This window comes from Cervus elaphus, chromosome 30 (genome assembly GCF_910594005.1).
Source record: "Cervus elaphus chromosome 30, mCerEla1.1, whole genome shotgun sequence".
NCBI classification, from domain to species: domain Eukaryota; kingdom Metazoa; phylum Chordata; class Mammalia; order Artiodactyla; family Cervidae; genus Cervus; species Cervus elaphus.
Window position 1 is genome coordinate 81,849,168 of NC_057844.1, and position 24,785 is coordinate 81,873,952.

General features: G+C 45.0%; 1 protein-coding gene across 2 annotated transcripts in view; it reads right to left on the reverse strand.

Moving 5' to 3' along the window:
- Nucleotides 1–2,941: 2,941 nt before the first annotated feature.
- Nucleotides 2,942–24,785, reverse strand: part of NALF1 (NALCN channel auxiliary factor 1) — a 583,754-nt gene continuing 561,910 nt past the window's right edge. The window contains exons 3-4 of one of the 2 annotated variants that reach the window (XM_043892400.1): nucleotides 7,098–7,143; nucleotides 5,047–5,184 (exon numbers count right to left, since the gene is read on the reverse strand). In XM_043892400.1, the coding sequence (XP_043748335.1) occupies nucleotides 7,121–7,143 (23 nt within the window). In that variant the 3' untranslated portion in view covers nucleotides 5,047–5,184; nucleotides 7,098–7,120. Of the gene's footprint in view, nucleotides 5,185–7,097; nucleotides 7,144–24,785 lie in introns of both variants that reach the window. The other variant, XM_043892399.1, reaches the window with a different exon arrangement.

Consider the following 24,785-nt stretch of genomic DNA (forward strand, 5'->3'; position numbering starts at 1 on the left):
TGCCAGTTCAGCTTTGGCATATGGATCTGACACCCACTACATCTTTTGTGGTTTTTTTTCTTCCTGATAAAAGTGAGGGTTTTTTTCATTCATACAACATCCATTTTTACTTTCCTTCCTTCCTGCCTGCCTGCCTGTTATTTTCCTTGCCGCCTTCTTTTATTTTAACGACTATGTTCATGTGGCTCAGTCACTTCACTCACGTCCGACTCTTTGCGACCACACGGACTGGAGCCCGCCAGGCTCCTCTGTCCATGGGATTCTCCAGGCAAGAGTACTGGAGTGGGTTGCCATACCCTCCTGCAGAGGATCTTCCTGACCCAGGGATCGAACCCTCCTGCTTTTCAGGGGTTGTCTCCTGCTTTGCAGGCAAATTATTTACCACAGAGCCACCGGGGAGGCCCCGTCAATGACTACAACAGGTTCTAATAATTGATGATACCAATTCATTGATAAGGAACTAAATTCCTTTTTTCTAATAATGTTGTCATTTAAAAGAACAACCGTGGCTTACTATTTGCAGGTTAGGAGAACAATATTATCTTTTTAATGAAAGAAAAGTCCACATAATGTATCACCGAACGTCAACGCAATAGGAATAATATAGAACTCCACTGATGTTATCTGACATTTGGTTTTGCAGTATCAACATATTCTTCAAACTGGGATTTCTCTATTGTAGGGAAAAAAAGACAATAATAAATATAGAGAAGTCTGTTTCATACGTTTGTGGAAAAATTGTTATTTTCTTGATTTTAAACTTGTTTTCAGAAATAATTGTTTTAAAAGCTGGCTTAAGCTTCTATATTCAAAAAACTAAGGTCATGACATCTGGTCCCATCACTTCATTGCAAATAGATACGGGAAAAGTGGAAACAGTGACAGATTTTATTTTCTTGGGCTCCAAAATCACTACAGATGGTGACTGTAGCCGTAAATTAAAAGATGCTTGCTCCTTGGAAGAAAAGCTTTGACAAACCTAGACAGTATATTAAAAAGCAGAGACATCACTGTGTCGACAAAGGTCAGTATAGTCAAGGCTGTGGTTTTTCCAGCAGTCATGTAGAGATGTGAGAGGTGGACCATAAAGAAGGCTGAGAACCAGATAATTAATGCTTTCAAACTGTGGTGTTGGAGAAGACTCTTGAGAGTCCCTTGGACTGCCAGGAGAACAAACCAGTCAATAATAAAGGAAATCAACCCTAAATATTCATTGGAAGGACTGAAGCTGAAACTCCAATACTTTGGCCACCTGATTCAAAGAGCTGACTTCAAATTGACCAGAAAAGACCTCAATGCTGGGAAAAATTGAAGGCCAGAGGAGAAGGGGGTGACAGAGGATGAGATGTTTGAATGGCATCATCTACACAATGGACATGAGTTTGAACAAACTCCAGGAGATGGTGAAGGACAGGGAAGCCTGGTGCGCTGCAGTTCATGAGGTCACAAACAGTTGGACACGACTTAATGACTGAACAACAACAACAGTATTGTAACCCATTATCTACCATTCAGTGGACACCCAGCATGAGGAAAAGAGAATAAGATGATGACAAAGGTGTAGGGTCTGAATTTTTTCTGTGCAGAACATCAAGCATGTTATCAAGTAGGAGAACCACTGCTAATGATCCTTGGATGTAGCGAGATCTGTATTCTCGGTGAGTTTATGTGCTCAGTCGTGTCCGACTCTTTGCAAAACCATGGACTGCAGTCCGCCGGGCTCTTCTGTCTTTGGCATTCTCAATGGCTGTTCCTTAATTTTGTCAACAAGTCAGTGTCTACTTGAATCCATTAGGTGATCACCGGAAAAGCTGCTTTAGCTCACCGAGTCAGTGCAAAGGCCACAGGGAAGTGATTACACATTTACCATCAGGAACACTGGGTACAGAGAGCCCTCTCACCGTGGAGCACACGGCAAGCAAAGACTGGACCAGAATTACAGACCATTCTAGCGCAGGCTGACAAGACTTTCCCCTCCCGGCCCCGCCCTCCCCTCCTCACCTAGACGAGAAGTGATACTCAGACACTGCGTTCTTTCTCCCAGCTCTTGAACTTGCCTTTTGGAGGACTTACCTCTCACGGAGAGTAGTGGTGGTTTCGGTTTCCCTCTTTACGCCGCCAGGTACCCAAACCAAAGCTAAAACAGGGGCAAGTGGAACCTTCCAGTCCCCTTCTATTGGACGAGAACCTCAATTACGTGCACAGAGATTAGTACGCACAGAAAATGAAACCCTGTTGTCAAGGGATGCTATGTGTCAGCGTTTGGCCCAGGGCCTAGAAGCGTTAAGTTCTTGGCATCCCAGGAAGAGTGGGTGCAGCTTGCATCTGGGTTGTTGCGTCATCTTCCTGAAGGAGTGGAAACGCCTCTGGCAAGAACAGAAGAGGCAGGAGGAACACTGAGGGAAGGGAGAGCAGCGGGGCGGTATTTGCTGGGCAGAGGGAGATGAAGGTCAGGACACACTTTGCTCTGGTCATTTATCTTAAAGTCACGAAGAGGTCAGTGGAAAAGGAGTTCAGCTGCTAGGTTCCTCCTCCGGAGTCCTCATCCATCCCTCCCCCTCCAGTGGTCACGGCTGTCTCCCCCTTCTCATCGCACCCTCAACTCCACTGAAGTCTGTAATCCACCACTAGTAAGGTGTTACCAAAACCCTCTTCTCCAAGTGTCACGAAATGCAACGCAGTTACTGTGGCCCCCAGCCACTCCCCACCCACTGTCCCCAGAAATAGCACCATCGTTTCCATATGTTACAAATACTGCGCCTGTGTGTGTGCACGTGTGAATGTGTGTTTGCATTTGCATAAAAAACAATTTTCAAAAAAGGAACGAAAACTGGAGAATTTTGCATTTTGGGTTTTTTTTTTTTTTTTTGTATTTGCGCAGACCGTTTTAGGATTTTCAGTCTCAACAAAACACTAGTAAAACAAAGAATCTAATAAAATATTTGTGAATGTACTGCTAAACAATTCTAGCAATTTTATTAAGCAATACCTTTATTATTTTGAATATTCTTAACAGACTGGAACAAAACAGGTTTTTGTTTTTTTTATTCAAAACAAAATATGCATACTGTAACGCGTGTCGCAGAGTTAGGTATGATGCAGAGATTAAAGTTTTGTTTCAACAAAAACAAATGCCTGGGGGAATTTCATAGCTAGAAAGTTAAGAACTAAATTTTGTTCGCTAAGAGGACCTGTTCCACGGTTTACCTTCGTCTCCCAGCTGTACCGCAGTCATCCCTGAATCGCAGTTCCCGAGTGTAGTTAGAGAATAGTAAGGAATGTGTAGTGGTTATTTTTTAAAATTATTTGTTTTGTTTGTTTTAAAAACAGCCCTTATTAACTCTTCCTCTCACTGATTCTACTGTAAACTCATAAAAGCCTTGTTTGTTTGTTTTTAAGAAAGCAAATTCATAGACAATCAGCGGGTGAAATGTTCCCACAGAAAGGAAAAATACAAACAGAGCGATTCGAGTTCTCCTCTCGTCTTCAACTAGCTAGAGCATGTGAGGGTGACAACGATTCTGCACTTGAATGAAAATGGCTACCCTATTTTTTGAAAAGAAGGTCTTTTCCATAATGCTGAATTGCATACACTTTATACCTGGAGGAATTAAAAACCCTGTGTGGAGGAATACCAGGGTGAAACGGTCTAGATTCTGTATGCAGCAGGTGTCTACGTACGTCTGCCAAATCCCCCGCAACAGAAATGGAGGAAAGAGAAGTCCAGATTTGAGTCCTCGGAATCCTGTCCTCCTGACCGTGGGCGGCACGTGCTGGAGTATTCCCACAACAGAACTGAAATCCTACTGAAAGCCCAGCCGCCTTTGGGCTTCGGGGGACAGGGGGTGTCCCCACCTCCTCACACCCCCTACCCTCGGCGGCTGCCTCCAGCCACCTGACCAGCGAGGAAGGTCCGGGGCCTTTGGGATGAACCCAACGGAGTTCAAGGTAATTTTCTTTGCTTTTTTATTTTCAACATAAAGATGTGTTAACTGTCTGATGCCACCTGTTAAGGAGAGCACTTGTTTGTTCAGCTAGAAGGGGGCCCCCCTTTCTGCAACAGCGGCTCAGAGGCCCAGCGGAGCAGGCGCTGCGCCCGCCGCGGCGCCGACAAGGACTGAAGCAAGCGGATGGCATCTGCTGGAGGGAGTCCCCCGGCGGGCGGGCTCGGGGGTGGGGCGGGGGGGCGTGGGTTCCTTAGGCAGGAGGGAGAGTTAGGGAGCTTTTTATTTTTTTCTTGTTTTCTTTTTTTTTTTTTTGTCTTTTTTTTCTTTTTATGATTTTTTTGTGTGTTTGTGTGTGTGTTGTAGTTTTTTTGTTTTTTTGTTTTTGTTTTTTTTTTTTTCTATACCGCAAGGTCATAGCTGTCATTCCGCTAATAGAAACAGACAGGACAGGAAACAGAACTATCTGATGAACACACACAGTGACTAGAAATATATATATATAGAGAGAGAGAGAGACAGTGAAAAGACTTAGTTTACCTCTGAGAAACCATCCCCCCAAATAAAGCCTGTATTAACAAGTGCAAAAACAAAACAAACAGATGAACTCAAGTCCAAAGGAAAGCAAAGAAAACCTCCAAACATTAAAACACAGTGTATAAAATGCTGTGAGAAATCGAAGTCACTTTCCAGCTTTTTAGTCTGTAAAAAGCTGTGTGTGTGTGTGTGTGTGTGGTGTGTGGTGTGTGTGTGTGTGTGTGTGTGTGTGTGTGTGTGTGTGTGTGGTGTATGTGTCTCCTGGTTTGGATTCAGGCCATCCAGGCCCTGCGCCAAGGGATGCGCGCTCAGGTCCAGTACCCAGGCGGAGATGCGCGCGCAGGTCCGGTACCCAGGCGGGGATGCGCGGGCGGGCGGCCGGGGTGGCGAGGATGCTCCAGGGTGCGGAGTCCCTACTCCTCGCTGGCCGAGCGTTCGTCCAGAGCGTGGACGCCCCCGACGCCCAGGGCCGTGGCGTTGTGCGCCGCCGAGGCCGTGAGGACCGTGTGGAGAAGCATCAGCACGAGGACGCACAGTCTAAGTCTGCTGGGGCCCAGCCTGGGCGCCGACGAGGCCGAGAGCGACGTCCGGGGGCAGGCGCCGCCTCTGTCCACCGCCCCCTTGGAGGGGCTCTTGGGTTTCGCTTCTCTCCTGACGTCACAGCATTCTGGTTCATCATTGGTTAGAAAGGTTTCGTAGAGCCCTGGGTGGGGGATGAAGAAAGCGCAGGGTTAGCCGGAGGGAAGGTGGACAGGAAGGCGCTCAGAGCGGAGGGCAGCGGATGACCTACTGTCTGACCCACCGGATCGTCATAGCGAGTGTAGAGGAAAGTCACGGCACTACAGTCTGGGTCAGTGGCCCCCCGTGCTCTCAAACCAGCACTTTCAGGCTCCTCGCTGTTCTTTTTTGGACTCGTGGTGGTCACCCGCTGAAAGTTCTGGCTTGTGATGGGTATTCGGGGATGAAAGATTTCATTACGTCCAAATCAGAATCCCACGTTCTGGATCCATGTGGTGACACCAAAGACATTCAGCCACCTTTTTTTTTTTTTTTTAATTTAATAGGACTGTGATTAATTAACACAATGCATAAAGTGACACCACCTAGTTATACTTTAGCATATTTAGGTTATTTCATTTAGGAAACAACCACCCAACTGTAATACCAGAGCTACAGGGACCATGTCAATAATCACTTCCTTTCTGCAACCTCACCATGGTTCACATCTCCCTTTCTTGGTGAATCGGCTTAACCATCTACACACCAAGTGGGTGACCCTTTTCTAAATACATCTCTTATTCTTCCATTTGCTGTTATCCTATTGATGACTGCTTAAACTGAAGCCTTTATTGTCTTCCGCCTGGACCTCTGCCCCATGGTTCCCCCTTTCCAATCCTCCAGCATTGCTTTTCAGTAATTGTGGATGTAACTCATCTCTCACTCTCTTATTTTCTCTTTTTTTTCCTTCCCTAGTCACAGAATCTCAGTCTCTCTTCTCTTTCCCCTTCTTCCTCTAAAATTACACACTGCTCTTACTTTTAAATTGACAAATGGATATTTTGGAAACTTTTGAGGGGTGAAAAAAATAAAACAACTGGCTATCTATAACCTTTCCAATCTCGTTTCTTGTTACATCATATATAACATTTTTATGAGGTTACTTAAACCATTTTGTATCTCTTTTTCTTTTACTTGACTGAAACATTTTCTCATGAGAGCATGGTGTTTCTACACAAATGTTATTGTTACTCTCAAGCTTGAAAAACTTAAAAATGACGATAGAAAAAAAAAATGACGATAGAGCAGCTGTAAGGATTAAATATGATTATGTATGTAAAGTGCTTGACTCAGGACATAGTACAGAGAAACAACTTGAAATTATTTATTTCAAGCGACTCTGAATTGTAATCATTATTGTTAATAATGTCTCAGGCTTCCCCGGTGGCTCAGATAGTAAAGAATCCGCCTGCCAAAGCAGGAGACCCGGGTTCCATCCCTGGGTCAGGAAAGTCCCCTTGGTGAAGGGAATGGCTACGCACTCCAGTGTTCTTGCCTGGAGAATCCCATGGAGAGAGGAGCCCGGAGGGCTACAGTCCATGTGGTCGAAAAGAGTTGGACACGACTAAGGGACTACTAGCATACACAATAATGTCTCATTGACTCTATTTAATTCATGAAATCTAGTCTCCTATCTTCTCTTTCAGACTCACTGCTCAGGGCTCCAGACATCCTGGCAGTTCTCAGAACATGTGACACTTTCACCCAAATCTGTACCACACAGCCCAAGCTTTCTTTCTGGAATTTTCTCCATCAACTCATAACTTTAATTTCTACTTCAATAGAGCAATTTTATTTTTTCTCTTAATCACAGTTGCTCATTTTCATGTCAATTTCCTTACTTATATGTCACTGTACAAGCAAAAACTATATAGTATCAACCTCACATTCCCAATATGTTGCAGAATGTCTGAATAAAATAGATACTTAATGAGATTTGTTACATGAATAAACTCAATATATATTTACTCAGTAAAAGAGTCTATTAAATAATATATTATACAATGCAATCTTCATTTCTTAAAAAAATGACCAAGGTATCCTTATAATGATGCTTACAATAGTCATTTCTTCTTAGGCATTCAAAGGTAAACTTCACCTTCGCCTAGGTAGAATATGGAAAAAAAACTGAATTAATGAGGTCTGCAGCTCCGACATTTTTATTGTATGATATTTTCTTTTTTCAAATAAGATACCTCATTGGTAGACTAGTCATTTATTGAAGCATATGTTTTTCAAAATTATATTCTTCAAAGAAGAGAGTATATAGTTAAGATTATAACAATAGAAATCTAAAGGGCATTTAGATCAACATTTTGGAATGTTAACAGTAAGAATACTGAATACGCTTAACAATGTCATCCAAATAACAAGTTCTTCCCAAGTTGCTCAGAACCAGATTTATACCTGAAGTCATTTCAGAAAAAAATAAGGTAATTCATTCAGGTCAATACACGTACTCTTCTTGACTAAAAAATTAATACTCTTTCCCTTTTCCATTCGTTAAGATCAGAGTTACGCATTCATATTAGTCATCAAATACTTCTACAAGATACTTTATTAAAAAATTCATCCACTGTCCCATCTCAAATTCTTCCTCCTCAGAGGCAAATATTGTTCTTCTTTTCTTTCTTTCTATACTAGCTCCATTTCTGGAAATAACCTGCCTTATGCTTTTCTTGATTTTTCATTTTTTTTTATCACTGTCTATAGATCTCCCCCTCCCCAGGACACATGAGGATAAAACATTCATTCTGATCCTTCTCCAGGCAAAAGTAACCCACATTTCTCTATGGTGTAGCAAGTTTAATAGACATGTTCCTTAATTAGGATGCTGCAAAAACAAGTCTCAACTCAGATGTGCAGTGAACTTTCATTTTCTGTTCTTATTCCGGTTTTTCCTAGAGATAACGATTATCTTAGAGTTTTCTACGTACTTACTAATTCAACATCCAGTACTTTGCCAAGTCTTTCCTATCAGCTTTATTTTCCTAAACTATTTCCTGCAGTCTTCAACCATCTGGGCTGGCTGCTTTTATGCCTAATGCACAGATTCCAGCCTGAAAACTCCAATGAACTACCCTCTTGGCAATGCTGGCATCCCCCCTCCTTTCTCTTTTTCCATATTCCTCTTAGCTCATTTTGGTGGACCAGGCATCTAGTGTTTTCATAAGAACAAATTCTGGAGTAAATTTCTGAGAAGCTATATGCCTAAAATGCTTATTTCACATTTAATTGATCATTTGGCTGATCGTAGAATTCCGATCTAGAAATTCTTATCCTTCAGATTTATTTCATCATTCCTCCCATATTTTTTCCCCACGTGGCTCAGTGGTAAAGAATCCGCCTGCCAATGCAGGAAATACAGGAGACTCAGGTTTGATCCCCAGGTCGGGAAGATCCCCTGGAGGAGGAAATGGCAACCCACTGCAGGATTCTTGCTTGGAGAATCCCATGGACAGAGGAGCCTGGCGGGCTACAGTCCATGAGGCTGCAAAGGGTTGGACATGACTGAGAGACTAACTAACACCATATAATAATTTTATTGAGGTAGCCTCCTTTTAAAAATGATGACACTGTGATTTCCAAGAGCTCTTTTATATACACTCTGAATGTTTTCCGAGGTGGCTGTTCCCCCGTCGCAGTTGCCGTGTACGCTTATATCGCTGAGGTTCTCACGGCGCTTTCGCTTTGTCGTGGTTCATTTCCTCCCAGTGTGTGTTCTGTTTTCTCCAGGTTGCTTTCTCTTCTTTGTTTGCCTCTTGTTTTTCTTTTTAACGTGGCAAGCCCTGCTCATGTCTGTCACCCGGTCCAACATTTTTTCCAACCCTTTCCCAAAAATAGGGTTCCCCTCCCACAAGGGAGCATGCCAGCATTTTTCTCTGCCGAGGGAGCATGGGTCGTAGAGATGGCACTGTCTCATAAACACACTTCCGCCTGGTCCCCTTATGTTGTCACCTCCTCCGAAGTGTTCCATGGTGTCCATTCCTGTGTCTGGCTGGAGTCTTGTTGAGAAATATAGTTGACTCCTTGCTTCCTGTCTGCTGCTTTAGCGTCCGTTTCCCCAGGCATCGGCAAATCCTTTCACAGGCACTGATATTCTTTCTGGCTTCTATGAGGGCTCGGTGGCTGTCGCCTCACCCAGCCTTCCGTCCTTTTGGATTTATTCCTGGTAACAGTGTCTTTCTCGCGGGTCTGCTGGGAAAGCTTTGCTGCGCTCTCCCCTCCATCCGTCTGCTCTGTCCCCGTGTCTGCTCACCCCTCCAGCCAGGACTGCTGCCTGCAGCTGGATCCAGCCTGTCTCGGGGTCTCCCCAGAAACTCCCCTAGCCTGAGCACAGGCCCTGGGCAGCCGCCTGCAACAATCAGGGCACCTGTGAAAGCCAAACCAGCCTCGGATTTTTTCTTCCCATCTGCTGAATCTGTGTTCCCTTACTCCTTCACAGGTGTGGTTCCGAGTTCCTCCTGCCAGACCACCTGGACCCAGACACTTCCTGGGAGAGCCAACTTAGGGCAACTAACTCTTCCTCCTCATTCAAAGGAGCCATAAGGACATAGTACCAAATGAAAAGAAAGAATTTTTCAAAGAATAATCTCATTGCACAAATACATAAGGGGATGAACAAAGGACAAACGTCAATTTTCAGTTAATGAAATGTTGTTCTGATATATTTGCTACAAACTCTTCTCTCCGCAATCTCTAATGAACCATTATCTATCTGACACTGAATTATAATAACTATATTCTTGATCTTTTTATATTTTTCTCTGTACTGTACTGTACGTTGAAGAGTTTCACAATGATTTGAAAGGACAGTTCAATTCACTTACACTTCTGTCAGGCCTGCAGTGCCTGTTCTTGCCTTCATCATCATGTAACAACATTTGCAAACATTTAAAAGTGTTTCTTCACCATTTCCTTTGTTGTCTATCATTTACTATGTGAATTTAAGTGCATATCTTCTAATTTGTTAAATATGTGCAGTTATTAATTCTGTTAGAACTTACCTTTTATTTAAAAAAAATAACACATTTGGACAGGTTTGTCTAATTATCAGGATCACTGATGAGGAAGTTTTCAAAATTTTATTTCTTTCCATTTCTAATCCCTCATCATTTTTGAGGCTATAATCAGACGTTTGAAACTTATTTATTATCAAATTACTAACATTTTGTATCTTCCCCTCAATGATTATTAATAACATTTGCATATTGTTTTAAATGTACCTTACTGAAGGATTATTCAGTGGCATTTAATAAAAACTTACTAAGAGCTAATTTAGGCAACAAAACCAAACCAAACTGAGAACAGTTAATGGGAGGAATATGACAAAAATTCAAGGCTCTTCTAAAGTCAAAACTATGGTTTTGACTAGTAGTCATGTATGAATGGGATGTGAGAGTTGGACCATAAAGAAGGCTGAGCACCGAAGAATTGATGCTTTTGAACTGTGGTGCTGGAGAAGACTCTTGAGAATCCCTTGGACAGGAAGGAGATCAAACCAGTCAGTTTTAAAGAAATCGGATGCTGAATAGTCACCGGAAGGACTGATGCTGAAACTCCAATACTTTGGCCACCTGATGCGAAGAGCCAACCTATTGGAAAAGATCCTGATGCTATGAAAGATTGAGAGTAGGAGGAGAAGTGGGTGACAGAGGATGAGATGGTTAGATAACATCACTGACTCAATGGACATGAGTTTGGGCAAACTCCAGGAGATGGTGAAGGACAGGGAAGCCTGGCGAGCTGCAGTCAGTCCATGGGGTCGCAAAGAGTCGGACATGACTGTGCTAATGAACAACAGCTTTTCTTCACTTCATCTTGTCTCTGTCCCTTTCTGTCCAAGCTGGCCGTGTTTTTGCTAATATAAAATTCTCACTGACTTTGTGAGTCACAAGGGTTTACCCCATTAGACAAGAAGCTCCCCCACAAATCCTTCCTAGGTAGTCCCTCCTATACTTCTGGCTGCTCCTCAAAGGGCTGAGGGGGATCTATCATCACACCTAATCACTTCAAAAGCCTTTTGTGTAACTTAATGCTCTCACCTTCCGAACTTTCTGAGGTCGTAGAATGGTTGTACAGAGACATCCTCAGAATTCTTGTTTTGTTTACTCTAGGGCATGATTTCCCAAGAGCAATATATTTTTTTTTTTTTTTTGTCTTTTGCCATCTCAGTAGACTGAGATTTTCCCAAATCATCAAATCCTGGTTTCTCATTGTTTAGTAATTATTCTCTCAGTGTATGTCTCTCCTTTTGCATTTTATTGTAAGTAGCTAGAAAAAACCAGGTCACACCTGAAACATTTGCTTGGAAATATCAGCTATGGCACCGACATCATCACTTAGCATCTCTGTTTTCCAGATAACTGCAGATACAATTTTGCTATCCTTTCTTTCTTTTAAAATCTATTGATATACTTCTGGCTGTGTTGGGTCTTAGTTTCTGCATGTGGTTTCACTAGTCTCGGCTCATAGGTGCAGTTGCCCTGCAGCATGTGGGATCTTATTTCTTGACCAGGGATCAAACCTGTATCCTCTGCCTTGGAAGGCTGATTTTTAATCACTGGACAACCAGGGAAGTCCCCTCTGCTAAGCTTTCTGATACGGCTGAAGATGTTTCCAATTTCCATGAACACATTCCTCATTCCCTTCTGAGCCCTGCCCGGAAGGTTTGAATGACCATATTCCTACTAACCTCCTTTTGAAGGCAATCTGGGCTTTCTCTATCGTGCTTCTCAGAATTGTTCCAACTTGCTCCGCTGTCTGGTTCCAAATGCATTTCTGCATTTCTAGTTAATCCTAAAGGAAATCAACCCTGAGTATTCAGTGGAAGGACTGATGCTGAAGCTGAAGCTCCAATACTTTGGCCACATGATGTGAAGAATCAACTCATTAGAAAAGACCCTGATGCTGGGAAAGATTAAGGACAGGAGGAGAAGGGGGCAACAGAGGATGAGATGGTTGGAAGGCATCACCGACTCAACAGACATGAGTTTGAGCAAACTCCAGGAGACAACGAAGGACAGGGAAGCCTGGCATGCTGCAGTCCAAGGGCTCACAGAGAGTCAGACACAGCTTAGCAACTGAAGAATGACAGCAAAGGCGTTTGTTTCAGCTGCACTCCACTCCTGTGTGCCAGAGTCCCTATTCATTCTCTGTTTATCGCTGCTATAGAAAGCTGTCACAGACATCAGAGTGGCTTAAAATGTCATCCGGATATAGCCTCACAGCTCAATAGGTTGGAGCCACATGAGTCAAAATCAGCCCAGGCTCCAACCTATTGAGCTGTGAGCTTATACCTGGATGCCATTTTAACCCAGGATGATGTTGGTGACAGTATCTTATGAGGCTGACATCAAGGCATTGGCCATGATTCTGCAAACTGGGTCAGGAGGCTGGCAGAATTCAGTTTCAAGTGGCTGTAACACTGAGCTCTCTTCTACCTTGCTGGTTGCTGCCTGGAGACTCTTGAGCATCCAGAGACCTGCCAGGTCCCTGGCTCATGGCCCCTTTCTCTGTCTTGAAATCTAACAACAGTGGGCTGAGTCCTTCCCATGTTGTCCATTTCTATGATCTCTCCTTCAGCTTCACCTTTCTAGCTGACCCTTCTGTATCCTGTGATTACGTTGGGTGAGCCTGAATGACCCACGACAATCTTGCTATTTTAAGGTCAGCTGATTAGCCACCTTAATTCCACGTGAAGAGACCTTTTTGCCATGTAATGTGCCATATTCATGGGCTTATCAGGAGAGACCACAGGGGCTAAAATCTTGGCTACAACATAGACATTAATAGCCTTCTCATTTCACTGAGGGTTGGGATACCTTGATGACATCTCTTTGGATATTTCATATATTTGTTGTTTTCTTTTTTTTTGAATTGGAATTTGATGCATCCCTTTTAATTTATTTTTTTGGTAAATTAATTTATTTAATTGGAGGCTATTTACTTTAAAATATTGTAGTGGTTTTGCCATACATTGATATGAATCAGCCATGGGTGTACATGTGTGCCCCATCCTGAACCCCCCTCCCACCTCCCTCCCCATCCCATCCCTCAGGGTCATCCCAGTGCACCAGCCCTGAGCGCCCTGTCTCATGCATCCAACCTGGACTGGTTGTTTTCTAAAATTTCAAGAAGCTTTATCTCCACATGGCTTCTTCGCAGCTTCTCCTGCTGGGGCTCTTGCAATCTGGTTTTCTTCCACACTGGAGAAATTCCTTCTAGCATGGCTTTGATTATAAATTCCTTTCCCCGCGTCCACCTCCATACCATTTGTATTGTTTCATTTTGCTTTATCCACATGAGGTGGACTCTGGTCCTTCTTTATAATGCTTCTTCCTCTCGTCACATCTCTCCTGGAGGCAGGATTGTCCTCAGGATGAATGAGTGAGCGGAGACGAAACGGGCAAATGTCAGCTCCCTTCCTGACACCCCCAAAAGTCCTCGGTAGGAAGGCTTCCCCACACCCGTGCAGGAAGCTCATTCAGCGTCTAGAGAGTGGATTCTGGCTTTCGTGGGCAGACGCCCCGCTGCACAGGCAGGACTGGGGAGAATCTGTTGGCTCAGGCGTCAGCTCAGGGCCTTTAACCCACCGCCGAGCCCCTGCCCCTTCTGTTCGGCTCTCTCTGCCCCCAGAGCAGCTGGTGGTCGTCACAGGGTCCCAGAGGCAGAGCGGGCCCCGCGCGGGCTGCGGGCTGCTCTCAGAGCCCGCCCTGCTGGCCCACTCGGCTCTGTGTTCCCCAGAGGCCTGCACCTGCCTTCCCCTCCTGTGCATGTTTAACAACACTGTTTTAACCGTGTCCCACTTCCTAGCTTTTGTATCCCATTTACATACAATGTATCCCATTGTATAGATTTTGTATCCCATGAATGTATCCCATTTTGTAGTTTTTACTTCAATTTCAATAAGAGTTAGAGACAGGTGGGAAGTCAAAGTCTGGCTTCAGCTTGCCACCTTGAAAGGGACGTCACACCCAAACTCAAATGCGGTGGCCTGCTCATTACCAAGACTACTTTTTGGAGGGCTTCCCAGCGGCGCTTGTGGTGGAGAACACGCCAGCCGATGAAGGAGATATAAGAGACGCAGATTCAGTCTCTGAGTTGGGAAGATTCCGTGGAGAAGAGAATGGCAACCCACTGCAGTATTCTTGCCTGGAGAGTCCCATGGACAGAGGAGCCTGGAGGGCTACAGTTCACGGAGTCACAAAGAGTCGGACACGACTGACAAGACTTAACACAAGACCACTTTTTACCACCACATAAATCCTTAGCATTGCAAAAAACAGCTTCTGAAGTTAGTGTTTCATGTTTAATATCCTTTTGTTTTATATTTGCTACAACAGTGTTTTCATGTGCATATAACCTAGTATTTATTTAGAAATAACATACAAAAAATATATAATTAGCACCAGTATCCAAATTGTATCCACTTTTTAAAAAAAGGTAAAAATAAAATAAGTGACCTGTAGAGATTTTGCTAAATTTCTGCGATTATTTTATCATTGGACTGGTAAAACAATAGAAAATGAGAAGTCAATCACAGAAAGCTAGAAAAAAAATTTCCAAATCATAGTGACCATCTGCAGAAAGAATAAGACTTAGGACCATCTATGTGTTTATAATCTTTACAGTATCTTTTTAAGGCAAGGGCAGATTGTAAGTAATTAAAGTATGCTGTTGTTTAGTTGCTAAGTCATGTCTGACTCTTTATGACCCCATGGACGGTAGCCCACCAGGCTCCTCTGTCCATGGGATTCTCCAGGCAAGAACACTGCAGTGGGTTGCCATTGCCTTCTCAAGGGGATCTTCCCGACTCAGAGACTGAACCCACATCTCCTGCATTGGCAGGTAGGTTCTTTACTGCTGAGCCGTCAGGGAAGCCCCCAATTAAAGTATACATTTGAAACTTATTAGTTTTATTTTTGAAAGGAGTAGTGATAAATGTGTCAGACCCATATGATAAATTTTAAGGCCAGTATCACTTTTAGCTCTAAATACTCCATCCTGACTATGAACACCTAGCAATCCACCTATCTCCTAGAGAACAGTAAGTATTTGTTTAATGAAGGAGAGAAACCGAAAGATCATGCATTAACACTGTTGAGCTGTAAGAGATCGTTTCAGCGGACTGAATATATTAGCACATGGATATAACCAACAAAGGTCCGTCTAGTCAAAGCTATGGTCTTTCCAGTAGTCACATATGGGTGTGAGGGTTGGACTATAAAGAAAGCTGAGCACCAAAGAACTGATGCTTTTGAGCTATGGTGTTGGAGAAGACTCTTAAGAGTCCCTTGGACTGCAAGGAGATCCAACCAGTCCATCCTAAAGGAGATCAGTTCTGAATATTCATTGGAAGGACTGATGCTGAAGCTGAAACTCCAATACTTTGGCCACCTGATGCAAAGAGCTGAATCATTGGAAAAGACACTGATGCTGGGAAAGATTGAGGGCAGGAGGCGAAGGGGACAACAGAGGATGAGTTGGATGGCCTCACTGACATGATGGACATGAGTTTGAGTAGCCTCCAGGAATTGGTGATGGACAGGGAGGCCTAGGGTGCTGCAGTCCATGGGGTCACAAAGAGTCGGATACGACTGAGTGACTGAACTGAACTGAACTGAACTGATAACCCAATAGTAAAACATCACCACACGTATCAGGAATCAGGAAGAAAAGGGATGTAGAATCTCAAGAACTGGCCACACAAGTGCCTGCCTATGTAAAGGTCACTCAGAGAGAACAGCCAAGTGCACGCTGGACAGAAGACAGATTGCTCTCGAAACTGAAAATTGTACCAAATGAAGATCAAAGGCCCACACTAAAATGGTAGGGAAGTCCTACGAAGAATTCACTCATTTCCTAAGACCATAAGCTAAATTTAGGGATAAATTAGAAATGTCTTAAAGCTCAACAGAGAACTTCCTCAACAAAGGGTCCTAAATTTTTCTAGGATTTTATTAAAAGAACAAAGACCATCTTCTGCAGCCTCAACAAAACTAACATACAGCTGATAAATATCATGTTACATTGTTATTGCCCTAAAATGGTTACAGTGATATTTTTAATTATGAAAAATATATTCTAATTAAATAAAGAGGAAAAAATGTATTGGACGAAGAACATGTATTTGCTCACCAAATACATCATTTAATTTCCCACCGCATCCTTGATGATTCCTTTTAGGGTGGCCTTGACGAAGACATCACAGGACGGGGTGAAGGAGAGCTGTGTGGACTCCTGGAGGAGGAGCCCACACCCTAGACCGCAGCTGTCTTCACCTGTGCAAACCGTCAGAACCAGAGGCTGCTGGTGGGACAGAAAGATCTGTGTTCTTCCTCCTGTTCCAAGTACCTGGTGGGCACCAGGGGCTTCCCTGCTGGCTCAGTTGGTAAAGAATCCGCTTGTGATGCAGGAGACACAGGTTCAACTACTGGGTCGGGAAGATCCCCTAGAGGAGGAAATGGCAACCCACTCCTGTATTCTTGCCTGGAGAATCCCATGGACAGAGGAGCCTGGTGGGCTACAGTCCACGGGGTCACAAGGGTCAGACACAACTGAGCGACTAAACACCACCACCACAATCATCACCAGCACCACCAGGGACTTGAACCAAGTGAGCTCGTCAAAGTCACTCCAGAGAAGGCATAAGAATCTTGGCTTATTCTTAGAATCCTGACTCCTCTTCCACCCCCATGATCCAGCTTTATTTCAAGGTGCCCTCATTTTTCTGCTTGGGTTGCCCTTACAGATGGGAAGGCTGTGTATGGGATTCCATGAAGTGCATTTCCAGAATTCAGAGAAACTCGTTTACTGGTGTCACATGAGTCTAGGAGGAGGTGAAAAAAGTGGATCTCTCCTAGATGTTTGATCCCCTGCAGAAGGAAATGGCAACCCACTCCAGTATTCTTGCCTGGAGAATTCCAGGGACAGAGGAGCCTGGTGGGCTGGGAAAGTCCATGGGGTCGCAAGGATTAGGGCATGACTAAACGACTAAGTCCAGCATTGTTACCCACAAAGAAAATTGTATGGTCCTGGTTAAGGAAATTACCTATTGTGTTCCATTTCTACTTATTTTTGCTATTTTTCCCCTGTGAAGTGACATGGTGGAGCTCACACACTGTAAATCAGGGTCATGTTTTGGCAGATTACTCAGTCTTTTTTAATTTGGAAATCCTTAGTAACTGTGACTCTGCAAAGGAAATAGCCTTAAAAACAGGAAACTACATTAAAAAAAAAAAAAAGCCGACGGCTGTGGAATCTCAAACCGTGACTGGTAATTGAAGAGACAGTTTTGCTAATGCTTTGATCCATCCACGATTGTATTTAGAGTACTAACAACATTTCCTGCTTTTCTTTCTAAAAAAGAAAAACAGACTCTCTGTGTAATCACAGAACATGCTCAAACCATCCCAATGTGTGTGTACTCTCCGCCTACACACACACACACACACACACACACACACACATTTATGGCTTCAAGACATGAACACACCTCGTAAATAGACCCTGACTTCAAATATGTGCTTTCTTTTCAGTGAGGTAGGGGGAAAGTATTTTCTTAATGTGATCACCAGTTTTTGAAGCATTAAATGTGAACAAAAATAGTTTTGATTTTCATCAAAATGTTTTTACTCAAAACAAATGCCAAAACTTAGTTTGTAATACTAGGACTCTAATGAAAAGCTAACATTCTAGAATTGTTAGTGGATGAAGTAAGAAAATCAGTTTCAATATGTGAGAGCCAATATTAAATTTAATGAAAAGAATATTAACTAGAATGATTATCTTTATTTGTCAGATGTGAACTGAATTGACTTTCAATGCTTTTGACATTTGAAGCAGGGCATTCAAGTGAAAATAAAGTATATAAGACAGCAATTTTTAAAAAAGGAATTATAAAAATATTGGAAGGAATGAGATTGATGACAGGAAGGTGGGTGTTTGGGGAATGAGCTATAGGTCCATTTAAAGAGCATATGGCTTGTTAGAAGGCAGAGTTATGTAAAAAATAAGGTCACATCTTAGAGTCACATATTTTCGACAGACTGAGATTCTGACATGTCGTTTGACAAAGGACGGTATCAGGTATGTTGTTGTTGTTGAGTCTCTAAGTCATGTCTGACTCTTTGTGACCCCAGGATTGCAGCATGCCAGGCTTCCCTGTCCTTCACTATCTCCCTGGGTTTGCTCAAACCCATGTCCATTGAGTTGGTGATGCCATCCAACCATCTCATCCTCTGTCAACCCCTTCTCCTCCTGCCATCAATCTTTCCCAGCATCAGGGTTTTTTCCAATGAGTCAGTTCTTCGCGTCAGGTGGCCCAAGTACTGGAGCTTCAGCATCAGTCCTTCCAGTGAATATTCAGGGTTGATTTTCTTTAGGATGGGCTGGTTGCGTCTCCTTGCTGTCCAAAGGTATCAGGTGTATTAGCTGTTTATTCTCTCAGTTACAACGTCAGGTAGAGCAGCAGGTTTGGTTGATTTCATCCAATGGCCCTTGGATTATCTCTCTGTCATGCTTCCCAGCTGTTGCTCCCTGAGGTTTGGACTCTGACAATGATCGCTAATTAGTCAAGAAGTGTGAAGTGACAGAGATAAAATCCCTGAGAACTGGTCTTTTGTGGGGTGTGGGTCGGGGGATAACAGCATCTAACACTCAGTTATGAATCTTCTGTGAGAGACACAGAGTATCTGTTCTCTGATAACAACAAAGGCATGTATTCTGGTTTCTGTTGATTACATTTAAAAATACATATAGAAAGTTGTGTGTGTGTGTGTGTTCAGGAGTATTCCAACTGTTAGTGACCCCATAAAGTGCAGCCTGCCAGGCTCCTCTGCCCATGGGATTCTCCAGGCAAGAATACTGGGGTGAGTTGCCATTTCCTCTTCCAGGGGAATCTTCCCGACCCAGGGACTGAACCTGCGTCTCTTCTGTCTCCTGCATTGGAAGGTGGGTTCTTTACCACTAATGCCACCTGGGAAGCCCATAGAGAAGTATATATATATACACACACACACATATATATATATATATATACAGTTACAAATATATAGAAGTATATATAATATATTATATATATAATATATATAGTAAACTGGAAAAATATTAAGCTGAGAAGATATGATGAATAGTAAAAGTGAGTTTTTGAAGCATGTATCTATCAGAGGCAATACAGCATAACCTCATGTGCTATAAAAGCAGATTCCTTGGGCCTTTTCTTTCCCACAAGAAAACAAAGATGCAGGAAAAGGAAAATATGCATGAGTGATGGCAGAGAGAAAGGGAAGAAGGGAGGGGAGGAAGGAAGAAAGGATTATGCATTAAATTAAGAATTAGACAGATATCAAGAGGAGATATCAAAGAGGAAAAAAAAACACCCGGCATGTGATGAGAAGGTCACGGTTGAGGGCAGGTTGGCCACTCCGGATACGAAGTGCAGTTCTGGTGAGCAGGAAGAAGACGGCAGAAAACCTGTGCTGCTCGGGGAGTCAGACGCCTGCGCGCGTACGGATGACTCTAGCGTGAACCTGGGGAGAAGCCTGGTTCCTCTCTTCTTTAGTGGTCTTTTCTGCTCGGTTCAACCGTTGAGTGGTCATGTTGGATGCATACAGCTGAGGGAAGCCCCTGCCTGCTTCCTCACTGCTCAGACCTTTCTAGGTGACCCCTGGGTCCATGAACAGTCCGGAGCTCAGGCCTCCTTACAGCCCAGACCCAACAGCCAGCACGGAACTCGCCGTCAAGAGCTCATTAGCAGCTCACGTCCTTTCGGCTCTAAACCTCCATCGGGCTCCACGCGTGGGAGTTTCCCTAATGATACGTTCATATGATTGCTTCTTTCCTGTTAATTGATGGAGCTCATGATTTTTAATACATTTCATGCTTTCCCCGATGCTCCACATGTTTTAAGTGGAGCAAAAAGAACAACAGAAAAGAACAGGGATACAAGCCATTCTTTTTGTAAGGGTTGAGACTGGAAATTTGAAAGCTGTCCATAAATCTCATAAAACTGTAATATAAAAAGTGTGCCTGCATTTCCCCCTGAGACCACAAGAGTGGGCTGGAAACAATGAGAACAAACACATTTCCAAAAGGAAGACAGCTTATCTAGAGATAGGACATTTATTTACCTAGCTTTTGCCTCCTTTTCATCAGGACTTCTTTTTTAGAGCAGTTTGAGGTCAGCAGCAATGCTGAGCAGAAAGTAGAGCGATTAGATTTTCCAAACTAAAAAGTCGCTAACTGTAGTTTCCTGAGATGAAAAGTTTGCAGATTCAGGTTTAAAATCTGAATAGGAAGGCTTGAAAACCATGGACACAGCATACACAACAGCTTTGCAAACTGAATGTGGTTTTAAATTCCTTCAAAGGGAGACTCATGAAATTGATGAGAATAATTTACTTGTATAATTAAAACTGAGCCATATTGGCTAATACTCTTTCTTCTTCATCATTACTCTCTCTGCATAATTATTAGCCTCCAAATCCTCTTGGCTGAGTTCTCTCCTGGCCTTTATAATTCCTTTTTATCGCGTCTTCTGCTCTAATCCCCCAGAAGTTCTGAAGTGCACAGAATCTGTCTCCATGGAAGGGTGAGGCCTTATTCTGTTCTCGAACAAACAATACTGAATGCGTTTGTTCTAGTCCCAGACCACCAGGTGTCGTGCAGAGCCACCGGGACAAGGCGCTGGGCGGCTTACACGTCAGGACTTGATGGCCTCACGGTTTTGGAGGCGGCTGGCGGAGACCAGGGGATTAGCTGGGGCGCAGGTGGCGGTTTTCCCTGCCTCCGTCCACACCGTGTTCCCTCCAGGTACGCTGCGGGTCCGAACAGCACCGTTGGACAAGGACGCTGCCGTGAGATGAGTTGAGGTGTCAGAGCCCTAAATTTTAGCTCCCCTGACTGTGTATTTAGAGAGAGGCCCTTGAAAGCAAAGATTCTGCTAGAAGGAGCCCTTTGGAGTGGGCCCGAGGCCAGGGTGGCTCCTAGGAAAAGAGGAAGCTTGGACACGCAGGAAGCCCCTGGGTGCACACACAATGGGAAGAGCGTGCGCAGGCCCGGGGAGAGAGGCCTCTGGAGGAACGGGGCCTGCCCGCACCTTGACCTGGGAAGCCTGGCCTCCGGGACTGAGGGATGACACCTTCTGTTGGTTAAACCCCCATCTGTGGCATCTCGTTACGGCAGTCCAAGCAAGATAACATGCCTGCCAGTCAGCACTGGGTGAGGGCCTGTTCTGATGACCTCGTCTGAACCTTATTACCTCCGTGTGTGTGTGTGTGTGTGTGTGTGTGTGTGTGAGTTGCTCAGTCATGTTTGACGCTTTTTGACCCCATGGACTACAGCCCGCCAGGCTCCTCTCTCCATGGGATTCTCCAGGCAAGAATACTGGAGTGGGTTGCCACGCCCTCCTCCAGGGGATCTCCCCGACCAGGGGATCGAAGCCAGGTCTCCTGCATTGCAGGCGGATTCTTTACCGACTGAGCCACCAGGGAAGGTCAAGAATACTGGAGTGGGTAGCCTGTCCCTTCTGCAGGGATCTTCCCCACCCAGGAATCCAACTTGTGTCTCCTGCATTACGGGCGGATTCTTTACCAGCTGAGCTACCAGGGAAGTGATAAACAACAGACGCGTTCACATAAATCTCCAACGAATGAAGAGAATGCTGTAGAATATGAAAATTATTCACGCCCCCAAAAAGAATATCTTAAAAATGACTTTGAACAATAACTGCATCATGGGTAAAAGAAGTGACCTCCTACATTTTTACTAATTTGAAGAAAACTTCACATTAAACATGACAGTAAACGCTATGACGATCTGATACATTAGCAATTACGACTAAAATGGCCATCTCATCTGGTAATCTCAAGCCAGGCCACCAAAAAGGCAAGATTTCAAAACTGAGAAGAATTGATTCCTTTTACCTTTTTAAAATGGGTCGAATGCATCATTTCCTCATGGGACTCAAATAGACTGAACACAAAGCAGACACTCACGCATAGAGCCACGATTATTTAGGCAAACATTTTAGAGGCCTTTGCTGTTCAGTCGCTCAGTCCTGTCCGACTCTTTGCGACCCGGTGGACTGCAGCATGCCAGGCTTCCCTGTCCTTCACCATCTCCCGCAGTGATGGTGCTCACACTCATGTCCATTGAGTCGGTGACGCCTTGGGTCCGTGTCTTTACCCTTCACAGTAATATACGTGTAGGTCTGTATATGTGCAGTCTAAAAGGCTTGTTTACTAATCAGACTGAAAAAAACTAGCCTTCTAAGCACAGACTTCTCCAGAGAACAGTGCCAGACAGTTCTCCTTTCTTTAAGCAGAAAGGATGGTCTAGGTAGAAAGTACGTGTGATGTTCATTTTTAAGGTACGCGATGTTGTGAAATCAGGGTGTGTGTGTTGAACTGCTGGAGACGGCATCACACACACCACAGATGTGTGTCCCTCCTCTCTCTCCCTACAGAGGGACCCTGGCCTGCTGGAGGCCAGAAAGCAGACCTTTGCTTCCGGGCTCATTTCCAGACAGACCGATCGACTGGTCACTTCCTGCTTCACTAGTGACGCAAACACTGGACTAACAGCGGGGAAACGTGGGTCTATCCCAGCTTCTGCCGTAACATGTTTCGGGGGCGGGTTAGGGGGTGGCAGCTCTGCTTAACCCAGTGCAAAAGCAGCATCAGACTACACGACATCTGTGACTCAGGCATGCTCCAAGATTGACGGAGTCACGGGAGATCAGCGGAATGTCCAGAGCAGCTTGGTACCCAGGACAGCTAGTAGGTGGAGACAAACGCTTCACAGAGGCTTGACTGCAGAGATGTTTAACTGCAGACACAGTTAGTAAGCACCTTCACTGGAAAAAGTCTCATTTGTTCTGGGAGATCCCTCTTTGCCCAAAGCTATAGGGCTTCCCTGATGCCACAGCCAGTAAAGAATCCGCCTGCAATGCAGGAGACCCATTGGGTTGGGAAGACCCACTGGAGGAGGAAATGGCAACCCACTCCAGTATTCTTCCTTGGAGAATCCCAGGGACAGAGAAGCCTGGCGGGCTATAGTCCTTGGGGTCGCAAAGAGTCAGACACGACTGAGTGATTGACACTTTCATCCTTTCAGATAAACTTTAATTTCCAGAATTAAAGCCCTTCCTCTGCCTTGCTGCTCTGACTGCTACATATCAGCCATCAACACCTCTGTGTCGCTTCAGTCAGGCAGGTTTCTGGGGAACCTGCAGAAGGGTGTGTATTTCACCTTCCCCCTCGTTCTTGGGAAGCTCTCTAAACGTTTTGATTCAATGTCCACCTGGGCTCAGACCCACCACCTGACTGCCCAGGGGGCCCTGCTCTGGTCCTTCCAGGGCAGCATTCAATCGTCTGCCTTCAGCAGAAGACTGCCATCCATCCTCGGGAGCTCAGAGAGGACGTGATGTTCCTGCCCAGGCCAGCAAGTTTCAGTGAGGCCACAGGTTAACAGGGACTTCCCCGGTGGCTCCGTCGGTAAAGAATCTGCCTGCAATGCAGGAGACTTGGGTTCAATCCCTGGGTCGGGAAGATCCCCTAGAGAAGGAAATGATAACCCACTCCCGTATTCTTGCCTGGAGAATCCCATGGACAGAGGAGCCTGGCGGGCTACAGTCCACGGGGTCGCAGCTGTGAGATGTTACTAGGGTCCTCGCCAGGGCATGTTAAAGAGAGGACAGCTTTCTGCTCACTGACCTGGGGACAGGCCAGGAAGTGGCTGCAGGCTTCGCCCCTCCGTCCCCTGGGACGGCGAGCCCCGAGCTCCCTGCCACACAGACCCGGCACACCTCGTGCTGATTCTACCCGGGGCCATGCCAAAGCACCAGGCACGGGCTCCTCAACTCTCCCTGGTCTAATCCCTTCTGTGCTCCTCTTGGATCAGGCAAAGTAGAGGCAGAAAAGGCAGAAGCACCACTTGGACTATGTCAGAAGGTCTCCCGAGTTTGTGGAGGTGTGCAGACTTGGGAGGGTACGTACGGCCAGCACGCCTGCAGGCAGATGAGTTTACCACCAGTCCTGCCTGGTTTTCCAGGCAGCATCATCCAGGGGGACCTGCAGCCAGAGGCCGTCTTCCACCAACACCCAAAAGGATGGCCCTGAGGTGTCTGCAGCCAGAGCGCTTCGCCCTCATCCTGCCCGTCTGACTCAGACAGGATCGGCACGCTCAGGGTGACATGGTCGCAGACTGCCCGTCTAACTCAGATTTGGCCCTCGGCAACCAGGGCCAACTCCAGCCAGAGTGCTGGAGGCCCAGCGCTGCCTGCCGCTAGTAGCGAGGAAGAAACAGAAACCCAGTGGGTGCAACTTTCCAAAACTCCTAGCCACAGGCAGAATCCAGCAACCGAATTTCCACTCCAGGCTCTTCCCCGGCATTAGCCTCCTTGCTCGAGGCAAACTTGAGCTGCTGGGGAAACACACAGAGGTGGATGTCGGGGAAGATGATCTTAAGTATGAGGACCTGAACTCAGATCTAAGTATGTGCATTTAATCCAAGAGTGCAGAGTTTTCATGGAAGACGGTGTCCCAAACACATGAAGGTATTACATGCCGCCCAGGGTTTTTTAAAATAACTTGTTTTCATATTTCTTATTCTAGCCTGATCATGGGCTTCCCTTGTGGCTCAGCTGCTAAAGCATCCGCCTGCAATGCGGGAGACCTGGGTTGGATCCCTGGGTCAGGAAGATTCCCCTGGAGAAGGGGAAGGCTACCCACTCCAGTATTCTGG